General features: G+C 46.8%; 1 protein-coding gene across 1 annotated transcript in view; it reads left to right on the top strand.

The window, feature by feature from the left end:
• The window catches only part of PTPRN2 (protein tyrosine phosphatase receptor type N2), a 659,439-nt gene that overhangs the window by 533,486 nt on the left and 104,018 nt on the right, over nt 1–21,935 (top strand). Inside the window, exon 13 of the mRNA XM_063324424.1 lies at nt 17,876–18,088. Coding sequence (XP_063180494.1) covers nt 17,876–18,088 — 213 coding nt within the window. The remainder of the gene's footprint in view (nt 1–17,875; nt 18,089–21,935) is intronic.

The following is a 21,935-nucleotide window of genomic DNA, read 5'->3' as shown; positions in this document are numbered from 1 at the left end:
CCCACTGAAGACACAAGGTGAAGAAGTCTACTGAAGAAACTAGCACCTCCCTTTAGCAAATCTCACACTTCACATAAAAATAGCCCATGCTCAGATGTGTGGTCAGCAGGGAGCTCTCTGCCAGGGCAGCTCCAGCACATTAATCATCTGCCTTTGGTATCCAGATGCATAGTCCAGCCCTCACAGGCACCACGTAATGTTACGGCACTGAGTCCATAAACCGATAAATGTGTTTTGCTGATCCAGACAACGCTGAACAACTTGGTTTTGAAACAAGCAGACCTGTTCCTGTGTGAAACTCCTTCTGTGGCACTGAATACAATTACCAAAGATTGAAAATGAACTTCCAGCTGAAAACTTGCCACGATATGCCTGTGTTTCATATCCCAACCTTTCCCCGCACTCCTGGCTGGCAATGGTATGCTTCTGCCTCTTGCTAGATGCCTATTGAGCAAAGCCTTTTGTCACTGCGGCTGGGGCACGACTGGGGCTAAATGTGGGAATGTGACTCCTCATGAGATCACTGCTGGTGAAAAATGATATCTAAATATTTCCAGAACCTGCTTTTTCTTTTTAGAAATTGAATCAGAAGTAAGATAGCAAGGACACCTCAGCTAAAGCTGTACTATGCACCACCCTTCCTAGTTTTAGGAGGAAAAATACTACCAGTGTTTATCTTTCTGATTGGCAAGAAATTTTTAATCATAATCTGAAAGTTAATTTAAAATTTGGTGTCACTCCCAGAATATGTTTTTCTGTTGGTGTCATCTATCCTGATGCTGCACCTCTTCTCACCTTCAGATAATCTGTTTCATTCCTTGGATTTATTTTTCTTTTCCCATGTCGCTCAGTTGAAGTGGGAACAGAAGAAGCCATTCTGGCAGCAAGAAAATAAAAGTATATTGTAACCGTCAGAGTATGGTGATGATATAAATTAGTAAGTGCCTAAAAAATGTATTTTTTATTTTATTTGACACTTCTCTATAATATGGGAAATGTTTGCAGCACTTTTGAAAAATTTAAATAATCAGCCGGAATTGATTATTGGAAGAAAGAAAAATAATTTTCCTTGGCATTTTTTTAAACTGGATTTATTGTTTTTCTTGTATCTGTCCTTCAATGTTTATTTCTCCCTGCGTAAGTGACAAACAGGAGGGGAAAACGGAGGAAGCAGGATAAAAAAGGAGGAAATAGGACTACGCAGGAATGGGGGGACTTCTACCACTAAAATTTCAGAGGCAAATTTCTAAGATTCCTTGCATTAAGAAAATGAAAGAAATCAAACCTTTCTATAAGAGCCGCAGAACAAAAATTAGTTCAATTTTGTTGTTTTTCCTCATTTTCAGGTTGGCTCTGCTACAAAGAAAATGAGAAAACTGTCTTTATTATCGTTAATCTGGTTCCATTCAGCCTTGCTATTTGCCTACAGCAGAGCCAGTAATGCAAAGGGAGGGCACAATTCCTTTGTATTACCTCCTCTAAATATGCAAGAGTTTATGAATAAACTATTTGTCAGCTTTCTTTGTGACCAATTCTGAATTTTCTTTAAATTTGCATTATTATTACTTGCGGAGCACCTTCTACTTTGACTCCAGCTTATTTTCTTCTGCTTCTGTATGATCAAAGTGTCTTATGCAGATGGACCTTCTTCTACTCTGCCAAAGTCTGTCAGAGTTTGCCAGTGATCCCGCAGAAGAAGGATGGAGTAGAAAAGTATTTGAGATTAATATTATACTACAGATTGGTGCAAAGAAATGGAAATTAACTGCTGTAGCACAGTACTATAGCCTCAATTAGTTTAAATTAGGAAATTTCTCCATTTTAGAAAATTCTTATTTTAAGATACAACATTAAAATTCTCTCTGCACATGGAGAATGTCTGCACTGTGCCTCATTTCTGGCATTTTTCGTTCCATTCATCTTGTCTACTACCATGTAAATATGTATTCAGAGTTATTCTTCCTTTCTGTCTAGCTTTTGCTGCTATTTCTCACATTCTGTGTGTTTTGTCACTCTTGATTTTTATTCTCCCTTTCCTCAATCAGGTGTTTGAACAAAAGACGGCAGCGTTCAAGTTTTCTCTGGGGATGTAAAACAGAACAAGATAAAATCAAAAGTTGGGTCATGTCGTGATACATATTTACTGAGACAAAACCATCTCTATCTTTTGAAAGAGTGTATATTTATGGATATGTTTTTAAACTAATGACTCACTAGATATGTTGCAGTTTTTAATGGTGCATGAGTAATGCCTGGGAGTCCGTATTTAAATGTGAGGGAAATCTTGACATTTTTAAAGGGAATTCTCTGGTCTTGTTTCTATGGTAACTTTTCTAAAGAGAGGATATTTGTTTCGGTTGGTTTTTAATTGTGATCAACAGTAGAGTAATGAATATATTGAACATAAAAGAAAACAAGTTATATTTGTTATGAGCCCCTTCAGACCAACAGGAGACCAAGGTGCCCATTGCACCTCACTTAAGCCCTTAACTAGGGGCCTAAAGGACTTTCTGTGGTTCCGAGACTTGACTTGAGTGTTTGGAAGCAAGGCGGCAGCGTAAATGGCACAAGCGTGTATCCGGGCACACAGGCAGTGGGGTTACAGCAAAGTAGTCCCCAGTAGTGCTGTGGCAAATGTTTGGCTTAGTGAAACAGAAGACACGATAATCAATACCAAGCCTTAACTTAGCTAAAAACTATCCAAGATAGTGAGTTAGAGATAACGACGTAAGAAAACAAAGGCCTTAAAGAATGCTTTCGCATGTCCTTGTCTCAACAGTACCTTCTCCATTTGCTCAAAGAGTTGAACAGCAGAATGTTTCTGTTAATCATAGTTATAACTCTAAACTTTCAGTACATTTACATTTTAAATGGTCAATACTTTAAGGCATAGTTTCTTTTTTCCTGTGAAGTCAGGCCCTAGCATGCGTTTGTCCTACAAGGAGGGCTCGGTAGTAGGAAAAAGTGTAACTGTGACCGTGGCACCCATTTCCTGGCCTCTGTGGCTCCTGGGGGAGACCTACACTTCTACGCGCAAAGCGATCGATCCATGCGCCAAACCTGCAGGTCTTCTCTGGGTGTGCTTAAAGTCCATCCTGAGATCTCCACGGTGCCTTCAGGAGCTCTGAGGACAGGATCAGAGGGAGGATGGAAGGAATTCCAGCGGAATTTTTTCCGCAAGTAATGCTTCTCATTAATTTCCTTGTATTCACGAGGAAATGTAACACATAAAAGTTAGGAGCTGCTATGTTGGAGAGTGGCTAATTCATTATGGAAAACTAAATTCTATACTTAATTTGGGACGGTTAACCCCTTAATTTTAATGACCTTTGTGTTTGGCAGGGCTGTATCATTAGCATTGCTGACAATTTAAAATTTGATACTGAACTAAGAGAAATCTTTGAGATTTATTGGAAAACTTTTTGACCAAAGTTATCGTACACAGAGTGAGTGATTAAAAGGAGGGAACGGGCAAGAAGGTCTACTCTTTCAAAAGCCCGAGCAAGTCACACAAAAAAGCGATAAACAGAAGATCTTTTCAGAAGCACTGACTTTCCCTCTGCAATTAGTTTTGCATGAGAGGCTTGTCAGTGCGCGTCTTATCAAGCTCTGGCATGACCCCTTCATTCTTTGCCCTTACAAAACTCTGACCAAGTTATGGGAATCCAGTGACAGGCAGGCGGACGGAGCTCTCGGTGCCACTTGTAAGACCACTGTTCAAGGGTGAAAGCTTCCCTTCGTGTAAACCAGCACTGTTGCTCCTCTTCTTCTGTTTAAAAAAAATGAGACTTCAGTGATAATTGCTTCAAACACCAAGTGTCAGGTACACCAAGAGTACAGGTAAAAGCTTGTAAAAGCTTTTATGGACCACACCTACATTTAGAGTAAATTATACCTGTGTCGGTAAAGCAGTGACTCTAAAGTCTAGAATTTTAAATCTCTAGAACTTTGTTGGGAAATTAATTGAAAAAATCTAATGAGTGTGTGTGCGTGTGCCTCATTACATGCAAAACATAGGATAAGTACTTTTTCTGCAATCTTTCTGATTTCATATGTAATCTGAAGGCATAAATTTAAAGCACGTACTTTTAAAATGGCTGTGTGATACATTCATTCTAGCACACTGTCACACATAATTATTTATCTAGGGTTTATAGCTCGTGGTTGCATAAACCGATGTAGTCATCTTCCTGTTTCTATAGCCAGAAAAGGCAAATTTTTCAATGTTCTTCAATGCTTGTGTGACTCAGAGAAGAAAAGGGACTTTCTGAAAGTTACCTAGTCTCTGTCCTTCTTCCTACATGTGTCAGGGCCCTCTTTCTCCTTTTGATAAGTGCTCATACTTTCAGGAACCTAGTTCTATTAAAAATGCCACTCACGGAGTCCCTACTTGCTTTACCAACCAAGGGCTTGCTTCAAATCAAGGGGCATTTTGTCATTTCTTCAGTAGGAGGAGAAAAGGAAGAGGAAAATCCTGGCAAATTACTTTCAAAAATACAGAACTGGGGTGGGAGTAGGGCAGGTGTCTGTATTAGATATAGTGAAAGCATAAGAAGGATTTTCCTGGGTGTCTGGCATCTTTGCCAAATTATCAGTTAAATCCCAGCTCCAGGAGCAATGTTAGTGGTGAGATTGTCGGTGCTGGTCAGACTTCCACCGTTCCTATGTGTCACAACATAAAAGCAAGACCTTTTTAGGGGACTCGAAAGCAATGGCAGCACCAACTGGAAATCTTAAATAAGGTGGAGTGCTACTGGTGCATGAACTTTAGGTGCTCTGTAATTCTGACAATTGTTAAAACTTCATATACCAATTAAAATGCCATCTTAACGTGTTTTCATAAAAGGCATGGCTGTGTTTCCCCCAAAGCTGCAGTCAGAAATGGTAGGTGGGTGTAAGAAGAAACTCAATGGGACTGTGTGAAGCACATAAGAACTTTATAAACCATCTGGTTTAGAACTTTAAACTATTTATAAAGGCATTTTGTTATGTTGAATTTATAACGCAAACAATTTAAAGCTAATAAAAATGTTCTGTCATTAGATACAGGTAGGTTGGAAGTGAACTTCGATCAATATAATGAAGGACAATTTTCTAACATAATCTATGTTTGTCCTGAGGCTATCAGTATTAGAAGATAAGATAGAAAGAGCAATATTTGTGTCAAAGGCAGGAAAAAACACATCTTGATTTCAGATCTCATACGGATTTGCAGCACTGGCAACTATTCTGAAAATACTTGTTCGCTGTAATAGTTTGTTTTCCTCTCAGGAAAGAAGAAATGCATATCCTTTTCATGACAATACTAAAATAGCCCTTTAACAAAACTAATCTGCTGATATTACAGTAGAGGAAACTGATACCTAACAGTTCTCTGAATTCTTGGCACGTAAAATAAGTTCAGCATTTCAGTGACAGCCACGTTTTGTTCGGACAAGATCACGGTGTAAAATCATGCATTTCTCGGAGTGTTTTACCATTAAACAGGTTTTGAGTTGCCGTTTTTATAGAAGCTTCTTAATCGGGTTTTCATAACAGTATTTAGTCTCATGTTAAAGCTTACGTTCAGATTTTATCTATATTCTGAGAATATAAACGTAATCAGAATGCAATTAATGTTTCAATATTGCAAGTATAGTTTGTGAAATATTGATTTACAGAGAGCCTGACCCTGAAAACATTTACTGTAGTGTTCTGATTGCTATTTTTATTAGTTTTGTTGATTTATCATTAATTTCTCCGATTGAGGTGGGTGGGATTGGGCCCTGAATTACAAAGGGACTCAAACTCTTCCTGAAATGCACAAAGGACAGGTTTCAAAACACCTGCTGTGACTCCCGAGGTATTTTGAAACTTTTTCTTCAATATTTAGTTTTCCTCGAGCTGCTGCTGCTGCTCAAATATTTGAAGGATAGAATTGTTACCGAAGTAGGTAGAATGACACTTTTTTTGACATAACTGCTAACAAGACTGCCTCTGCCTTGTCCTGGGGTTTATCTCAAGAAAGAGGTTCACCTGCAAATCTAGAACATGTCAGCTTTAATTAAATTGAATATTAAAAGCACAGTTCATCCGGTTGTTTTGTAATATTTTGTCTGTGGATCAGTAAGCATCATAGGGAAGGGGATCAGAGAGATCTAATAGGTTTTTTTTAATTTAGCTGGAAAAATGTAATAAATAAAAAAAATCTGCATTTGTTTAAAAATGTCTATAAAGGCATCCAGCTTTATATCACTGAATACCTTTACAAGCAATATGTTATCAGAATGTCACTTTTATAGGGCTCCTGGAAGGCTGAGCTGACCTTTTCAGACAGTCGTACCTCATTTCATTAACGGGAACCCCCAAACACTTCTGCATCTCTTTCCCATTTAAAAACAAACAGTCAAAAGGGCCAATGTGAACAGAGAACTAATCAACGGAAAGATTTGCATTCAAGTTTGTTTGATTTGATGAAGCATAGAACTATTTTATTTATTGAAACTGTATTAATGTAATTAAAATAAATGGAAAATGCACTCTTTAGTTAATTAATATTTTAAGCTGTCTCTGAAGAATAGTATGCAGCTTGAATTTAGTTATCATTTTTAAAATGGAAGACAGATTAATTAGATTCAAATCTTAGCCAGAATGAAATCATTTTCTTAATAAAGCTAAGAGCTCTAGAATTTGCTTGGAAGTAGAAAGTGTCTGGTGTCGATCTTCACAGATGAGCACGATGAGAAGGTAAGACGTCAAACTCCCTGAAGTTTAGTGGGTAAAATGCTGCTAAGTCCATTTCCAAATTACGGTCCTAGGTGTTGGGTTTATATATAAGCAAGCCGTGGTGTTTTCAAGACACAGGGGCTCTGTCTCTTTCTTAATCCATGTATTCCTGAAGTTGAGGTAATTTGAAAAAAATGCGTATAGGAAGTTAGTAATTGGCAGAGATTTTTTGTTCATAGGAGTGAAGGAAATTCAACTTTGATCTTAAGATCCTCGCAGACAGAAAATCTGTGGAGAATCCTCTGCAGCATACTCGGATTTGTATTTAATGAGCAAGGCTCCAAAGGATGTTAGATAAAACTTTCAAGCAAAACAACAAATGAGATTAAATGGCATTTTAGCTTTATCATACATCCTTTAAAAGAATGAAAATCTATTTCATGCTATACATTGTGCATGCATTTGCAGAAAAAAAGTGACTAAACTTACAATTGCAGACAGATTTTTGGTCAGAAATCAAGGCAAAAAGGTCAGCGTGGTTTTCAGCACCCGGTTACGAGGAACAGATTTTTAGGGAATCCTACCAAACATTGCTGCTTCTCAGAAAACAGGTTTGTTCTGTGCAAACTGCAAATATGTTTCCAGCATCATTCTCGTTGAAATCACAAGATCCAGAATATTTTGAGTTTAGGCATTGTTCAAAGACAGCTCTTAAATTTAGATGAATGTTAACGCAAGTCTTCAAAATACTGGTATTTTAGATGCGCTGAAACCAGAGAAACTGTCTCAAAGTCATTTTTACTTTCGATTTCAAGTGTTTTCCAAGAAAAAGACATGAAACTCTCTAGAAGTTCTATACCAAAATGCTGCTGATGTCAGGGTGTTTTTTGTTTTCCCGTTTACAAATGCATTAAATTATATGAGAAAATTTATTTAGACCACCTACATGTAAGTTATTCAATTGAAAACGAGGTTTGATCAAGTACCAGTATTCACAAATAAAGGCTGTAACATCACTATGAAAACTTTAAAAACATTTAAAAACTTTTAAATTAGTAAACTACTGAACGTTATTTCTGCCTGGTCACGCATCCTAAGTTTTTAATGAATAGATATTAACTGAACTGTGTTAAAATAATTTCTTCCTGTGACATAACTCACAAAGATATTTACCATCCCTTCAAAGGTTGTATTTAGCACGTGATAAAATATGAATTACATAAAAATAAAAGTATTCTAAGTTTCACTAAAAATTTCTCAAAATTTCACAGTTAAAAAAATGTGTTTTAAATAGCATTTTGCTGTCTCCTGACGCTTTTGGCCAGTCAATTTAACGTTCAACCAGTTCAGTCCCTGACAGTTCTGAAAAGATGCAATGTTTGCTCAGGAAATCATAATTAATATATTTGTAAATAAGAAATATAAACTACACAGCTAATGGAAGTATTTATCAGTTTCAGACAGTTCATTAGAAGGATCAATATGCAAACACACGTGTCCTTTTAATGAAATCTCTTGGCGGGTTCATTTATCTTTCAACTTAAGTAATACAGGTTAGTGAGCAAATTACGTGTGCGACGGCTCTTACAGGAGCAGGGTAATATTAGAGGCAGAAGTGTGCTATCAGACCGACAAAGTAATAAGTTGATACCGCGCGGTAAAACTGTAGCTGATTAAATGTTTGGAGAAGCCAAGTTTGTGTTCGTCTGCGGGAACGAGAAGGAATTTCCGTGGGCAGAAGGCAGGTAGGAGCGTGAGGACCTCTCCCTGCTCCCCAGGAACCTTATTGTCAAAAAAATGGTGTTGATGTAAACAGCATCTTCCTCCACCGGCGACGGGGAGGGTCGGTGCGGGGGGGTGGGTGGCGGGGGGTGACCTACGGCACAGCTACTCTGCGCTTTCGGAATATGGCAGGGCGACCCTGAGCGCGGTGCTGGTGGTGACACTTTCGGCGCTGTCCTGTAGGTTTCAGTGCAGTGTCGCTCTGGGGCGGGGGATGCTCTGGGGATACGGGCTGCCGCCGCCCCCCCTTGGCTTCCCGGACAGGCCGTGTCCTTACCAAGGCGCGGGCTTCGGAGGGGCGCTGGGCGGAGGAATACTAACGGGGGGAGGGCGAGGGGAAGAGGGGAAAAAAAAAAAGGAAAAGCTACGTGGGGTTGCTGCAGTGTCACCGGGAAAGCCGCGGGGAGCCCGAGCCGACCTCTCCCTCCGGGAAGGCAGCGGGCCGTGCCCCCGACGGCTGCCGGTGCGGCGGGGGGGAGTGAGGAAGGGGGCGGCCCGGTCCGCCCCGTCCATCCCATCCCACCCCATCTCATCCCACCCCCGCACGCCGCCCCCACCGCACTGTCCCGCCGCCGCCGGGGCCGCCCCGCGGCTGGGGAACAGGCGGGGCGGGGGGGTCCCCTCGTGGGCGGGGGAGGCGGTGGGGGAGGGAAACAGCTCCCCCTCCCTGATTTGCGGTTTTCTCGGCTCAGGAGGGTTTTGCCCGGAGCGGGGGGGGGGGGGGGGGGGGGCGGACACGCAGGGGCTGCCACCGCCCGAGGCGGGGGAGGCTGGGGCTCGGCGGCGGCGGCGGGGGGGCGGGCTGGATGGGGGCTGCAGAGAGGAAGGGGAAGGGGAAAGGGAAGGGGAAAGGGAAAGGGAAGGGGAAAGGGAAGGGGAAAGGGAAGGGAGGGTGCCTTCCGCCCCCCCACCGGCCAGAGGGGGGTCAGCTCTGCCCTGCTTGTCATCCCCAGCCGCAGGGGCAATGGGAAACAATGGGGAGAGGGAGGCGGGAGGGCGCTTCATCGGGGGAAGGGTGGTCTGAAGGGGCCTCCCAAGGACCTGTCACCTGCACCCGGCAGCGCCCCGCTCTGTCCCCGCTCGCTCTTGTCCCGCAGCCGGGGCACTCCGCGGGCAGATGCTTCGGGGGTGCCCCCGCAGCGTGTTTGGGGGAGACGGGGAAGACCGCGGGGTTTCGTTATGAGGGTCGGTGCTGCCCCGGGCACTTGCGCGGAAAAGCGGCTCTAACTCGGAGTTGTGGATGTGCAGCGCCGGGCACAGCCCGGCCCCGTTCGCCCGCAGCGGACACGCTCTCAGCAGTCCCTGCCGTGATTTATACAGCCGGGCTCCGCCACCGTCCCATGGCTGGTCGCAGGACACTGCTGCTTCCTAATTTCGTGGTTATTTGGAGAACCAGGACGGGAGGGGGAAAAGTTTGGACCACCTTTGCTTGTCGCTGTGTGATGGGTTGTTTTGTTTTTTTTTTTTACGGAGGAAAGTGTTTTCAGGAAGAAACGTTGCGGGCTTCTTTGCTGTATTGTCATGCAAATGATCTTTAGGTTTTCTTTGCTTCCCTTGTTTGATTTTAATTTTGGCTTTCCGTCATTGTTCTGCCCTCCGCTTCCATCTTGTAGGGTGGCACTAAAACAAAAAAAAAAAAAATGAAGAAAGGAAAAGAAAAAAAAAAAAAGATGGGGGGACGAATAAAAAAAAATCAACCAAAAAAAAAAAAAACCGAAGCAAAAGCAAAACACCCCCCCCACATCATCCACAACAGAAACCCCCAGCAGCTTTTCCAAATGAGTGACACAGCCCGTGTCCATTCATCGCCTCACTCCGGCGAAGGGTTTCTGCACAGCCCAGACCTCCTTAGCCAATTGCTGCCAGCAACATGTGGAGGGGAGGCATCGCTATAGCAACCGGTGGATGGGCCATGTGCGGCAGCCGGCAGGGGCTGCCACCGGCCCGATATAAGGAGGGCAGAGCCGGGCCGCGCCGGCATCCTCCACCCGCGCCCGCGCCCCGCGGGGACCGCCCGGGGACACCGGCTCTCCCCGCCCCGCCGCGCCGCGCCGGGAGGCGGCCGCGGGGCTGCCAGCAGCGCTTGTGGCTGCCGCCGCCTTTGTCTGCGCCGAGGAGGGGAGTGGGGAAGGGGGAAAGGAGCGGAGGGGGCGGGGGGGGAGGGGAAAGTTTTGGCACCGGAGGAGGATTGCTAGAGCCCGCCGAGGTGCGCTGAGCCCTCCCGGGGAGGAGCCCGTCCCGGCACGCCGGCTGCGGCGCCATGGCAGCAGGTAAATGCGGCGGAGGACCGGGGGGGTGGGGGCGGAATGCGGGGCGGGGGGAGCGCCGTGTTTCGAGGCGGCCCGGCCAGGGCCAGCGGGGGAGCGGGCTGTGGGGGCGGGCGGGATGGGGGGCAAGCGCTGCCGCCGTCCGCTCCGTCGGGCCGGGCCGGGCCGGGCCGGGTCTCCGCGACGGAGCTTGGGCGGAGGAAGGGCCGCTTCTCCTCCCCCCGGCCCCGCGGCCGCGGCTCCCAGAGCCCCCGGCCGAGCGATACCTCGGCACCGTCAAAGGGGAGGAGGGCGGAAGGGGGCAGCGGGCCCGGCGGGGCGAGGACGTGCCCTTCCCGCTCCCCTCGGCTCGGTGCCCCGCGGAAGGTGCGCAGAGGCGGCCGCCGGGGTCCCGTCCCCGGGCGGGGGTGGACCGGGAGCCGCGGGGCCCGGCGAGACGGGGCGGCTGCGGCGCTGACGGGGCCTCCGGCTCTGCCAGCGGGTTACCGAGGGACGGCTCGCTTGTTGGCAGTTTAAGGGCGCTTTATCTAATCCCTAAATTATGTGCCTTCAGCATCGGCATTAGATCAGCGCTGGCACTACGGCTTGTGTTTCTCTTGCTTGCCGAAGATATTTGATTAAGCTCGGCTGTCGCTGACTGTCCTCTTTGGCTCGGGCTCTGACACTTTGTGACTTGGACCTGCCGAGTCCTTCTGTTTATCTGTTTCCCTCTGGCTTGCGAAGCCTGGGCTGAGGAGGAAACCTGCTTCCCGGCGCTCCCATTCTGCTGCTTTCCCCCTAGTAGCTCCTGAGTCCTTTAGAGATGGGAATCGAAGTTTCTTCACCATGGTGGCTCCGCACCTTCCTCTTCTTGCTGCCACCCCAGAGGCGCCCTGCGCGGCTTCGGGCGGAACGGGCCACGCTTCTCCATCTCCGGCTCGCCTACCTCCTCCACAGGCATGGATGTGGCTGTCCAGTTTCCTGAGTTGTGTGTTATCCCTACAGCGTCTCACTGATGCTGTAGGCTTTTGTGCCATGCTTTTTAACTAAATGTCGGCTTAAAAAAAATACCCAGATCCTCAGGAAAATCTTGAAGCTCTCTAATTTCCTCTTTTGCATCCTTATTCCTTCCATGCCACAAACTTCTTTGGGGTTCTTGGACATTTTGGCATTTCGGCATCACCTTGTAGTGGGATTCAGGATAATAGCTATAATTTCTCGTAACTCTAACCAGAAACTTCACTTCTGTTTGCCTTTAGGAAGCCAGAAGGAAATATCTACCATTGATCAAGGGATCTTTGAACTCGCTGAATTCTTGATTGTATTCAGTCATTGTTCGTGGTATTAATCCTACTAAAAGGTATAGAGACGCTCCAGAGTGCTTTGTGGTGTTGAAGGTTGTGGAAAGATCATTGTACCCCTACAGATGAATAGATCTGTGGCTCTTGCAGTGACCTTTCTCAGTGATTTGAATAAGCTGCAGTTCCCAGAAATCCATCTGCCTTTTGTGTTTGTCGATTTGTCTAATCTTTCCGACCCCTAAAAGAAGCAAAAAAGTACCTTCCCATCCGATTTCATCCTCCCAAGTAAAAGCGTTAAATTGACCTCATTTCAGGTGATGAACTGACATCTGCTGAAAGTGAGCCTGGCATCAGGCGAGCTTTCCGGGGTGGTTGTGAAGAGGGAGGCAGAGGACAGTGGCCCCAGAAACCTCTTACTAACTCTAAAGATAGTACCTTAAAACACCAACAAGTAGCCTGGACCATACAGCTGGGGAGCGCAGCGCTGAACGCAAGAAACACTGTATGCACTGAAGGTGAACATCCCCAGGCCCTGCTGCCCCACTCTCACCTGACTGGGAAGCATGAAGTAGGGGAGGAGATGCAGGAATCAAAACCGAGGGAGATGCCGCTTTCCCTTCTGTTTGCTTTCTTATTTTACTAAAGGAAAAAACAAAACAAAACCAAAACCCCCGTAGGTTTCCTGGGGACAGATGAGGGTAGCCAGGCTCCTCCTGATGTAAAGTGTTTCTCTGGTTTTCTAGCAATCTATCAAAACTTAACCAGCATAGTGTATCTCAACCTATGTCTCAGATAACCTTACAGAGGGAAATTACTAGATGTGAACTGAAGTTTAGATATATTTAAGCGAGCAGACATACACAGATGTGTGTGTATATATATATGAATACATATTTTATATATATATCTCCGTACACACCCACACACATCCCTTTCTTTGTGCTTTCTATATTAAGGAAATAATACACGTATCCTTTATGGTTTGTTTTAATGTCAGTGACTGCGACTATTAGCAAAGGATCCTCTTAAAAAAAAACCAACCCAAAACCTGATGAACTAAAACTTATTTTAGTGAAGTTTATTTTTAAGAATAATGATTTTCTTGTACAATTCTTTTCTTCTGCCTAGGCACTTTCTTCCCTCCTTGAATGGCAGATTTGCAAGTACAATTTCATCTGCACAGAGGAACAATAGCTTTCAGTTGCACAAAGGATTTCTCCCACCCTGAATCCAAACCACAATGCCTCTTGCTCTGATAATAGCTTCTGAAAAGATTTTGTAATGCACAGAATTAATACATGATTATTTCCACCTCACTTCTCTCATTTATTAGATTCTATAGTGAATTCCAAATTAAAAATAGCACCTCTTGGAGTTTTTTTAACATTCTAATATTTTGAAACAAATCATATTCTGAAGTTCATCTTTTTGCCCATATTTACTAAGAAATCTGCATTTTTTTATTACTGCTCAGAAACAAAACTGTCTAATACAAATGTAAGAATCAAGGCATGAAAAAATTGCAAAAAAATTCTAATGTCAAGTTGTTTAAAATGAATCGTAGTGATTTTTCCTTTGCAAACTGGAAGAGAGGTCGGCTGCAGTAACTGGCAAACCTGGTTTTAAATCAGGAATTTCTTTTTAAGTTTATGAAGCAAAACAAAACCTCAACTTCAGTTAGTTTTGCTTCAGAATCAGGCCCTGTGTCCTAAAGCAAATAATGAAGTGTAATTCTGCTGAGGCATCTGGAAGGTGAGCTTTCACATCACTGCGTGGGGAGCTCCTCTCTGCTCTTACAAAGACTTTCTCCCACACTTCCAACACAGGTGTGAGAACTTATTTACATGAAAGCGTACATTAAATATTTACTGACATTTGCCTGGAATTCGTTTGAAATGTCGGCTGTTCTGCTGCATCATGGGATGACACCACGGAACGGGACACTGCTTTTTGATTAGAACAGTGATTTGTGACTCCAGCGTTATGGCTGCTCTAGTTACTGACTCACTTCTGGGTGTATATAAAATGTGTTCTGTCGAGGGACTGGGAAAGCCCACATGAGATCAGATCCTAAGCATTTTTTCTTCATTCTTAAAAAACCCCAAAACTACCACAAACCCTGACAGAAGCGGTGTACTTCAAGCAAACACTGTTGAGTGTAAGTGCTAGGTGTGATGTTGTTCTCAGACAGGGTGAATCTTTGCCTTCTAGCATTTAAGCTCAGGCCAAGCTGTTTCAAAGCAAGGAAAGACAGGCTGAACATCTCCAAAGCCTCTGTACTTAGAGTCACTTCCTAAGCCATCCATTTAGGAATTGGTTGTTTTTCCTTCCCTGGGACTCTGTGATACTACACAATTTTCGGAGGAGAAAATAATTCAGAGGAATGTCAATATATTCTGTTATATAAAGTTTAAAAAAATGCATAGTTACATGTAGCTGAGTTTAATATTTAATTATGTGTAATTTATGTGGTCTATTTATTTGTTAAGCCTTGGGGGGGCGGGGGGGAGAAGGTGATTTGTTTTTCTTGTTATGCAACAGCTATTGTTCCCCTTCCACCCCAGGCACACGCACCATGGCAGCCCCAACCAGCACAGGGAGAGGTGTTCTGCTTTAAAAGACATCCGCCTGTAAATGTCAAATTCATAAATATTTAAACATTTTTCTTTCAATTTCAAGTCAAGTCTGACAGGACGCCTCTAATTAACCCTGGGCTCCGTTTCAGGCTGAGGCCTTATTGCAGGGAAGAATGGGGGGTTTAGGTGTGGTGGGGAAATCTGCGCTCCTGACTGGGGGGGAAGTGAGGGGGAAGAGGGAGGGAGCTGGTAACTAACTCGTCGGGTTAATTTTTACCCGTTTCATAATTTGATGTTTGGTCAGACATCAAGCAGGACGGAAGGGCAGCGGGTTTATCCAAGTGAGTTGGGGGCAGTGGGGACTGTTTCCCGATGGGGCATGCCCGGGGGGGCCGGGCCCCGCTGCCCTTTGCGGCGCTGGGCGTCCCCAGCCCGGGGCCCGGCAGAGCCGCCGCTGCGGGACCCGGAGCCGGGCGGCGGGGCGTCGCCGTCGGCTTTACCCGGCGGTTTATGCGGGGTCGCGCAGCCGGCAGCAGTCCCCCATTCCGAGGGCGGCGTGGGGGCTGGCCGAGGTTGCCCTGAGCACCCACCCCCACGGAGGCAGGGAGGGGAGAGGGGAACCCTCCGGGCCCCGACGGCAGCGGCTCCGGAGCTGCTCCCCGTGAAGCGGGAGGGAGGAAGGAGCGGGGAGAAGGGCCGGCGGCCGCACGGCAGAGCCCCTCTCCCTTCCCCGCCAGCCGCCCCGACGCGGGGGGGCACCGCCGGGCGGCCGCGCAGGCGGGGAGCGGCGGGCAGCGGCCGAGCCCCTTCGCCCCTTCCCTCCCGCTGCGGGGTCGCCGTCCCCTTCCAGGGCACGGAGGGTCGGGGCCGGGGCCGGTCCCCGAGACGCGTAGGGGGTTTGCAAACCCTCGCCTGCCTGGAGCCCGTCGCTAGGGACACGGCTACACGGGCTCCCCACCGGAGATGCTTACCGGGGTGTAAACAATGCTGAACACCCCACGGAAGGTTCCAAACTCTTCCCCGTGTTTCACGTTATCGGGTAAAGCCGTGCGGGGTGTCTCGGCGAGCACTTCTTTTGTTAAGGGCAGCCAGGTCCGGGGACGGCGACCCCAGCTCTGCGGGGAAAACTGCCCGGCAAAGTTGGAAGCGACATCTAAAATCACTATAACTACCGGGGGAGAAAGGCAAAGCACGCTCTTTTCCCTCCCCCGTGTTTACTCGGGGCATTTGACAGCGCTTTGCTCCCGTCGTTTTCATTGTTTCTCTGGCATAGCCCTTTCCCCGGGTGCTTGTGCGGCTCTTTCACACGGCCACCGGAGAAGGAAAAACCGTTTAAAACGGCGGTTGCGAAAGCAGAGAGAGCAGAGATTGAGGCGCAGTGCCCGAAACGGCCCGCCAGCCTCTTTCTTCCCGCCGGCGGCGGCGGTGCCCCTGCGCGCAGCCGGGACCCGGGGCGCCCCGGGGAGCGGGGCCGGCCCGCGGGGGGTCCCGGGGCTGGGGGACAGACGGGGGGAGCTTGTCCCCGCCTCGCTGATGGGAGGCCAAACGCCGCGGCGAGGCGGATTAAGGTCTCGGGGCGCAGCTCTGGGGGGGTGGGGGGGTGGCACTTTGGCGGGAGTTGCCTATTTAGATGCAGATTGCGACCTCCGGCCCCGAGGGGACGGCGGCCTTTCAGGGGGATGCTAATGGCAGAGCGCAGCAGCCCTTTACCCCCCCGGGCCCCAGGGCCGAGCTGCGAGCAGGCGGCGGCTGCCGTCGGTGCTGCCCCTCCCGGGTCTGCTTTGCAAGCCCCCCCCCGTCCCGCCCGGTGCGGAGGGCGGGCGGTGCTGCGGGCGGGGGCCGCTCTCCCCCCGGGGCAGGTGCCGCGCCGGGGGCGGGGAGGGGGGGGGACGCGGGGAGGCGGCTCCGCAGCCCCTCTCGGGGCCGGGGCGGCAGTAGCGGTGGTGGGGGGGACAGCCCCGTCCTCCTGGTGGCTGTTGGGATTTGGAGGAGGGGCCGGTTGCGGTTTAGGGGAGGGAGGGAGGCGGCGGGTCCGGCGGTGGCTGCGCGGGCGCGGAGGCGGGCGGTCCATGGCTGGCTCTGGGCGAGCCCAGCGCCCGCCCCCCCCGCGCCGCCGCCCGGGGTTTACAAACCCGGCAATCCTCCTCCGCTCGGCGCATCCAGGCAAGAAAATCCGGGAGTCTTATTGAACCTGCATTTCCATTAACTCAGCCTCAGCCCCGGCTAATCCGCAGCACTGAAGGCAAGGAGGCTAATTAATGACAAGCTTTTACAGTCAAGACCAGCGATAATTGCTTTGGTGGCCTTTATGATTACAAGATAAAAATGGACCGGGCCTGACATAAGAGCCACTGTGTACACTGCAAGACAGGAGGAAATTAAGAGCTGGCTAGCTGAATACGGAGCAGAAAATTACTAATAGAGGAGAGATAATGAATAGGCCGGCTAGGCATTCATGGGGAAAAATCCATTTTGTTACCACGCGAAATTAGGTGGTGGAAAGGAGTTTGCTAATTGTTCTCATCTTGTAGCAACCAGGACTGAGGCAGGGGCGTGCTTTTCAATTCATTTCCCTGGTAATTGTGAAAGGGGGAATGCAGGCCAAATGAGTCTTGCAGCAATTTGCGCGCCTGGTCTTTTCATTTTCATGTTGCGTTTTTAATTGTTGCTAATATAGCTTATAATGAAGCTAATGAGGGGAAATTATTGTACAACTTTTTAGCACATGGAGACAAGTGAAATGCACTAGAAGGATTCTCTCCTATTGCTGCAAAAATAATAGTAATCTGGAGGAGTTTGGAACTATCGGGCTTTTTTATCCTTTTCCGTCTACAACAGACAACAGGAAGGACCGACACCTACTTTTTTATTGTTATTATTTCTCTGTTGTTCCGTGTTTTATTTTTCACTCCAAGAAAAAAAAAAAAATACCGGATTTTCCCTTGCTGCCCCCCTCGCAGCCCCTGGCCCTGGATGCGGAGCTGCGGGGGGGCGTGCGGGGCGGCGCGGAGCTGCGGGGCGCTCCGCGGTGGTTGCGCGCAGCCAACGCGCCCGCCTACGCCTTTCGGTAGTTAAATGCGAGCCGCCGGGAGGGGAGGGGGGGGCATGTCAGCAGCGCTGTCCCTGCCCGTCCGTTTGCCTCCATCCTTGGCTGAAAGTTAGCGCTGTTCTCCCCCGACGGGGGTCCGCCCCCACCCCACCTTCCCCCTCCGCGCTGCTCCGCGACCGCGCAACTCAGGCGCTGCCTCTCTCTCCTCCCCTGCAGAAAAACAACGTCCCGCCGCTCCCGCAGCGCGGGGAAGAGGCAGAGTCCGCCAAATTCCTCCTCCTCACCCTCCTCTCCCTCGCCTGCATCGCCGGGGTCCTGGCGGCGTCGGGGGTCGCCTACTGCCTCCGCCACCGCGCCCACCACCGCCTGAAGGAGAAGCTCTCGGCCCTGGGGGCCGACGCCGGCTCCGACGCCCCCGCTGCTTACCAGGTAAGGACCGAGCTGTCCTCCTCCGGCCCTGCTCCCCCCGGGGTGCGCGGCGGAGCCCGGGGAAAGGGGGGACGCGACACCCTGCTCGTATTGGGAGCCGAGGGGGTGGGTTTGTTCCCGACGCTTCCCCCCCCCACCCCGCCCTCCCCTCGCTCCATTCATATTCCCGCGGATTCACTGTAGCAGCTTTTTATCGCTGGGTATTAATCTTGGCTATTCTGGTAGTTGCTGTAAATTCGTGTCTAATTAGAAACGTTAAAAAAAAAAAAGAAGAAAGAAAAAAAAAGCCCTTGCCATTGAAATTCTCTGAAAAATAACATTAATATCCATAATCTGTCACCCCTGCCACTATTAATAACAAAAAATCTTTAACATTTATGAGGAATGGATTGCACGGTTATCTGAAGATGTCTCTCTTTTTGAGTAATCGACTTCTTCAGGGTCTGATATGAAAAGAGCCTTTGACCCGATCTGTTGCCACCTTCTGCCATTATTCAGATAAAATGAAATCTAATGCTGATAGATGGGGAGGTGAATTAGGACTGGTTCTGGGAGAACAATGGTAGCAGATGTGTACCCAGTAATACGGGAGGACTGCAGTCAGATTTCCTGAAATAAATCAGAAACCTCGGGCTTTCTCTTTCAGTTTCAAAAGTATTGGGTGGGGAGACACTCTGCATCTGCCTGAAGTTTGTTTTAGATCATGGCACTTATTTCTCCGCGTGTTATTGGTGTGGTAATGCATGTGTTATAGTCATATATCACACAGCCCTGGTCTCCTATCCCAAAATATTTGGAGTGTGACCAGGAAAAAGAATTCAAGAATGTGTAAACATCGTTGCTGTAGTATCCGTGTCTGCTGTGCACCCATAGGGTCTCGCTAATGGCACTCTTCTGTCAAGTTTTATTTTACCTTCTTGTTCTGCTTAGGATCAGACATCATGGCCTTTCTGTATTCTGGAGCTGAGATAGATTTAAATTGGCAGCTGGGAGTCATACGGGAATAAACTCATATTTCCTCGCAAAGTTTGGGTCTGCTGTACCTCTTACATGTTAAAGATGTAACGTATTTAGTACATCTCCATAGGCTGGGTCCAGGGAGATTGTAGTACAGAATGATAAATATGTATGTTTCTGTAACAATTAGTATCTTCAGGAGTGGTTTTGTTTTTTGGTTTGAATTGAATGTTTTCTAAAAAAAAAAATAATCTTTAAATTACTTTGCATCTTTAAATTTAATGACTTCAAAAGCAAAAGAGAGCAAGAGCATTTCCAGTGGAAAAAAGGAGTGTCCTTCAGGATAAAGTCTGAACAAAACAGCAGTTTGTCAAATCAGTTTTGGTGGCCAAAGAGACCATGGCCATAAATATTTTTGGTTTTTTTTTAATAGGGAACTTGCGGTTGGCTTATTTAAACTGCAGAAGCGATAGGTAGTCTTTTTCTTCCATTACACGTGAATAGGAGAATTCTTTTTTTTTTTTTAAAAAAAAAAAGCCCTCCAGGTTCCAAAATCACACTTGAAACTGAATTTGTGATAATTAACAGGACAATCTTCCTACTGACAGCTCTAATTAATAGTATCTGTAATTAAAATCGTGCCCTTCCAGCAGGAAAATTGTTTGAATTTCTTGGAGTGACCTTTTTTGCCATTTCTCCTGGGAGTATAGTGGTTAAGTTGATATTGATTTTATAATGAGCTTTGGTTTGTTTAATAAGAATCTGTAATCCAGACACTAAATGAAATGTGTGCTTCATTTCTTCTTCCCAGATTTATATATATTTTAAAATCTTCCTAGTTAGAGCCGAGAGTGTCATTTTCTGTTTAAAAACAACAACGACGCTTTGAGGATGCTGCTGAGTTTTTCAATAGCAAGACTGTATTAATATTCTTTGTTCCTGACCTTTGAGCCCAGTCCTAACCACCTGACTTCTTAAACATTTCCATTGGTTTTTCAAGGGAACTGTAGTCATGAGTGGGAGGAAAAATGTTTTTCCTTAAATACAAAGGTTTCTAAGGGCTTGGCTCTCCTCCCGTGGAAGTAAATGGGAATTTTGCCATTTGTTTCAATGGCAGCAGTAGGAGGCCCCAGTATAGGCAGACAAAATACTCAGGCAGTCTTGCTGCCGCTAAGTAGCATTTTATCAAAATGAATCACTGAGCCTGGTTCTGTATATAATAAACTATTCACGTGGATTGAAGAGAAATAGGATTGAGCCCTATTCGCGTCGTCAAAATCGCCTTATGTTGAGCTGTGTTAAATGTAATGGATAGCTGGTGTGATGCATGTTTTGGATAACATCAATTAGGTCTCAGAAAAGCATCAATTATCTTTTTCCTCATCTTCTCTGATACTCATAGGGGAATAATGTAACCCGTATTAATATGGGGGAAGAAAAAAGCAGATAGCTTTCAAAAAAACCCCTACTTTGTTCTCATCTGCTGAATGTTTCCCAAGTATCTACTCGGTTAACTCAGTGTTTTAAAAATATGAAATATTTCAGCAGCTGCTGCCACTAGACTTTAAAGCGCGATACTCCATTATGTTGCTGCTTACAGCTTAAGTGACAATTCAGATTACTTTTATTTTAATTTGAAGGGGGAGAAATTGGTTGGTATAAAAGGGCCTGGTGGCCTGATGTGATTCAGAGAGAACACCGAAATACCACTTTGATTCACATGCTTCTCAAAATGTCAGTGGTTTATATTTTCACATAAACAAGACTGACCTAAATTTTCATCGTTTAGCAGAAGCATTTTTCATCCTAACCCAGTTCAGCCGGGAGGGTTCATTCGGGGTTTTACTCCTTCCTTACTCACCCTGTGAACTTCGAAGAGTTTTTTCCCACAGCTGCCGTTGAGGTTTTTGGTTGGTGTTTTTTTTTTGGTTTGGGTGTTGGGGTTTTTTTGTTTGTGTTGTTGGTTTTTTTTCTTTCTCGTGGAATACTAGCTTGAGAAGGGGAAAAGAGACAAACCATATTGTCAGGGAAATGGCAGGTTGGCTGTGAAGTCCATCCCCCCGCCCCACGCCTGTCATGCAACGTCACTGTCCCTGGGGCACTCACCTGCCAGCACCAGCAGTTCTTGTCTGAGCCCGCTTACCTCCTAGCATGGGTGTTTCTCCTGTAAGGGCACGTAGAAGTGACCAGGCTTGGGCAGAACGGCCAATGCTGTTTAAAAACTGAAGTGGGCAAATAAAAAAATCTCCGCGGGGCCCTCGATAAGCTGCCAAAGGGCCTGATGGCACTTGAGGAGGCTGCGGTGGGAGGCTGGTTCTTGGGGTGTTGGGTAAGGCAAGTAGCTGTCCTTCAAAGGGTTAAAGTAACCCTGTTGACAGGCTAAGTAAGGCTAGGAAGGGCAGATACACAATTGCAACTTCATTTATCTTTTGAATCCCCAAACAACAAAGTTACAGGCTGGTTTAATTAGCCAGTGGCTAAGGAGCTTTTCAAAATGAGCAGAAATAGCGTGCCTCAAAATGTTGCGTGTGTATAAAACACATTTTGTACATAAAGGCGGATGATTTTTTGCGTCCCTTTTCAACACCTCTCCCGTCCTTTCAAATCACACGTGTGTAGTGATTAGATAAGTCGGTGGTTGCATTCAGGGATCACTAAAAAGAGGTTCTTGCTGCCTCGGCGCTGCCCCTGCGCATGCGCACACCTGCGCCCGTGTGTTTAATTGTTGCTCGCCTTGCTTTGATCTTCTTTGAAAAGCAAGTTTAGCATTCTGCAAGCCCACTCTCTGGTCCGGGAGATTAGGGCCGAAAGCGTTTTAGGAATTTTCAGCAGACGCCCTTTGATTTATTTCACAACACCGAGCAGATTTTCTTCATGCACTTTCGAGCCT

The sequence above is a fragment of the Chroicocephalus ridibundus genome, chromosome 2 (assembly GCF_963924245.1).
Source record: "Chroicocephalus ridibundus chromosome 2, bChrRid1.1, whole genome shotgun sequence".
Classification (NCBI taxonomy): Eukaryota; Metazoa; Chordata; class Aves; order Charadriiformes; family Laridae; genus Chroicocephalus; species Chroicocephalus ridibundus.
Note: the sequence above shows the minus strand (reverse complement) of the source record. Positions and strands in the feature narration are given on the sequence as shown.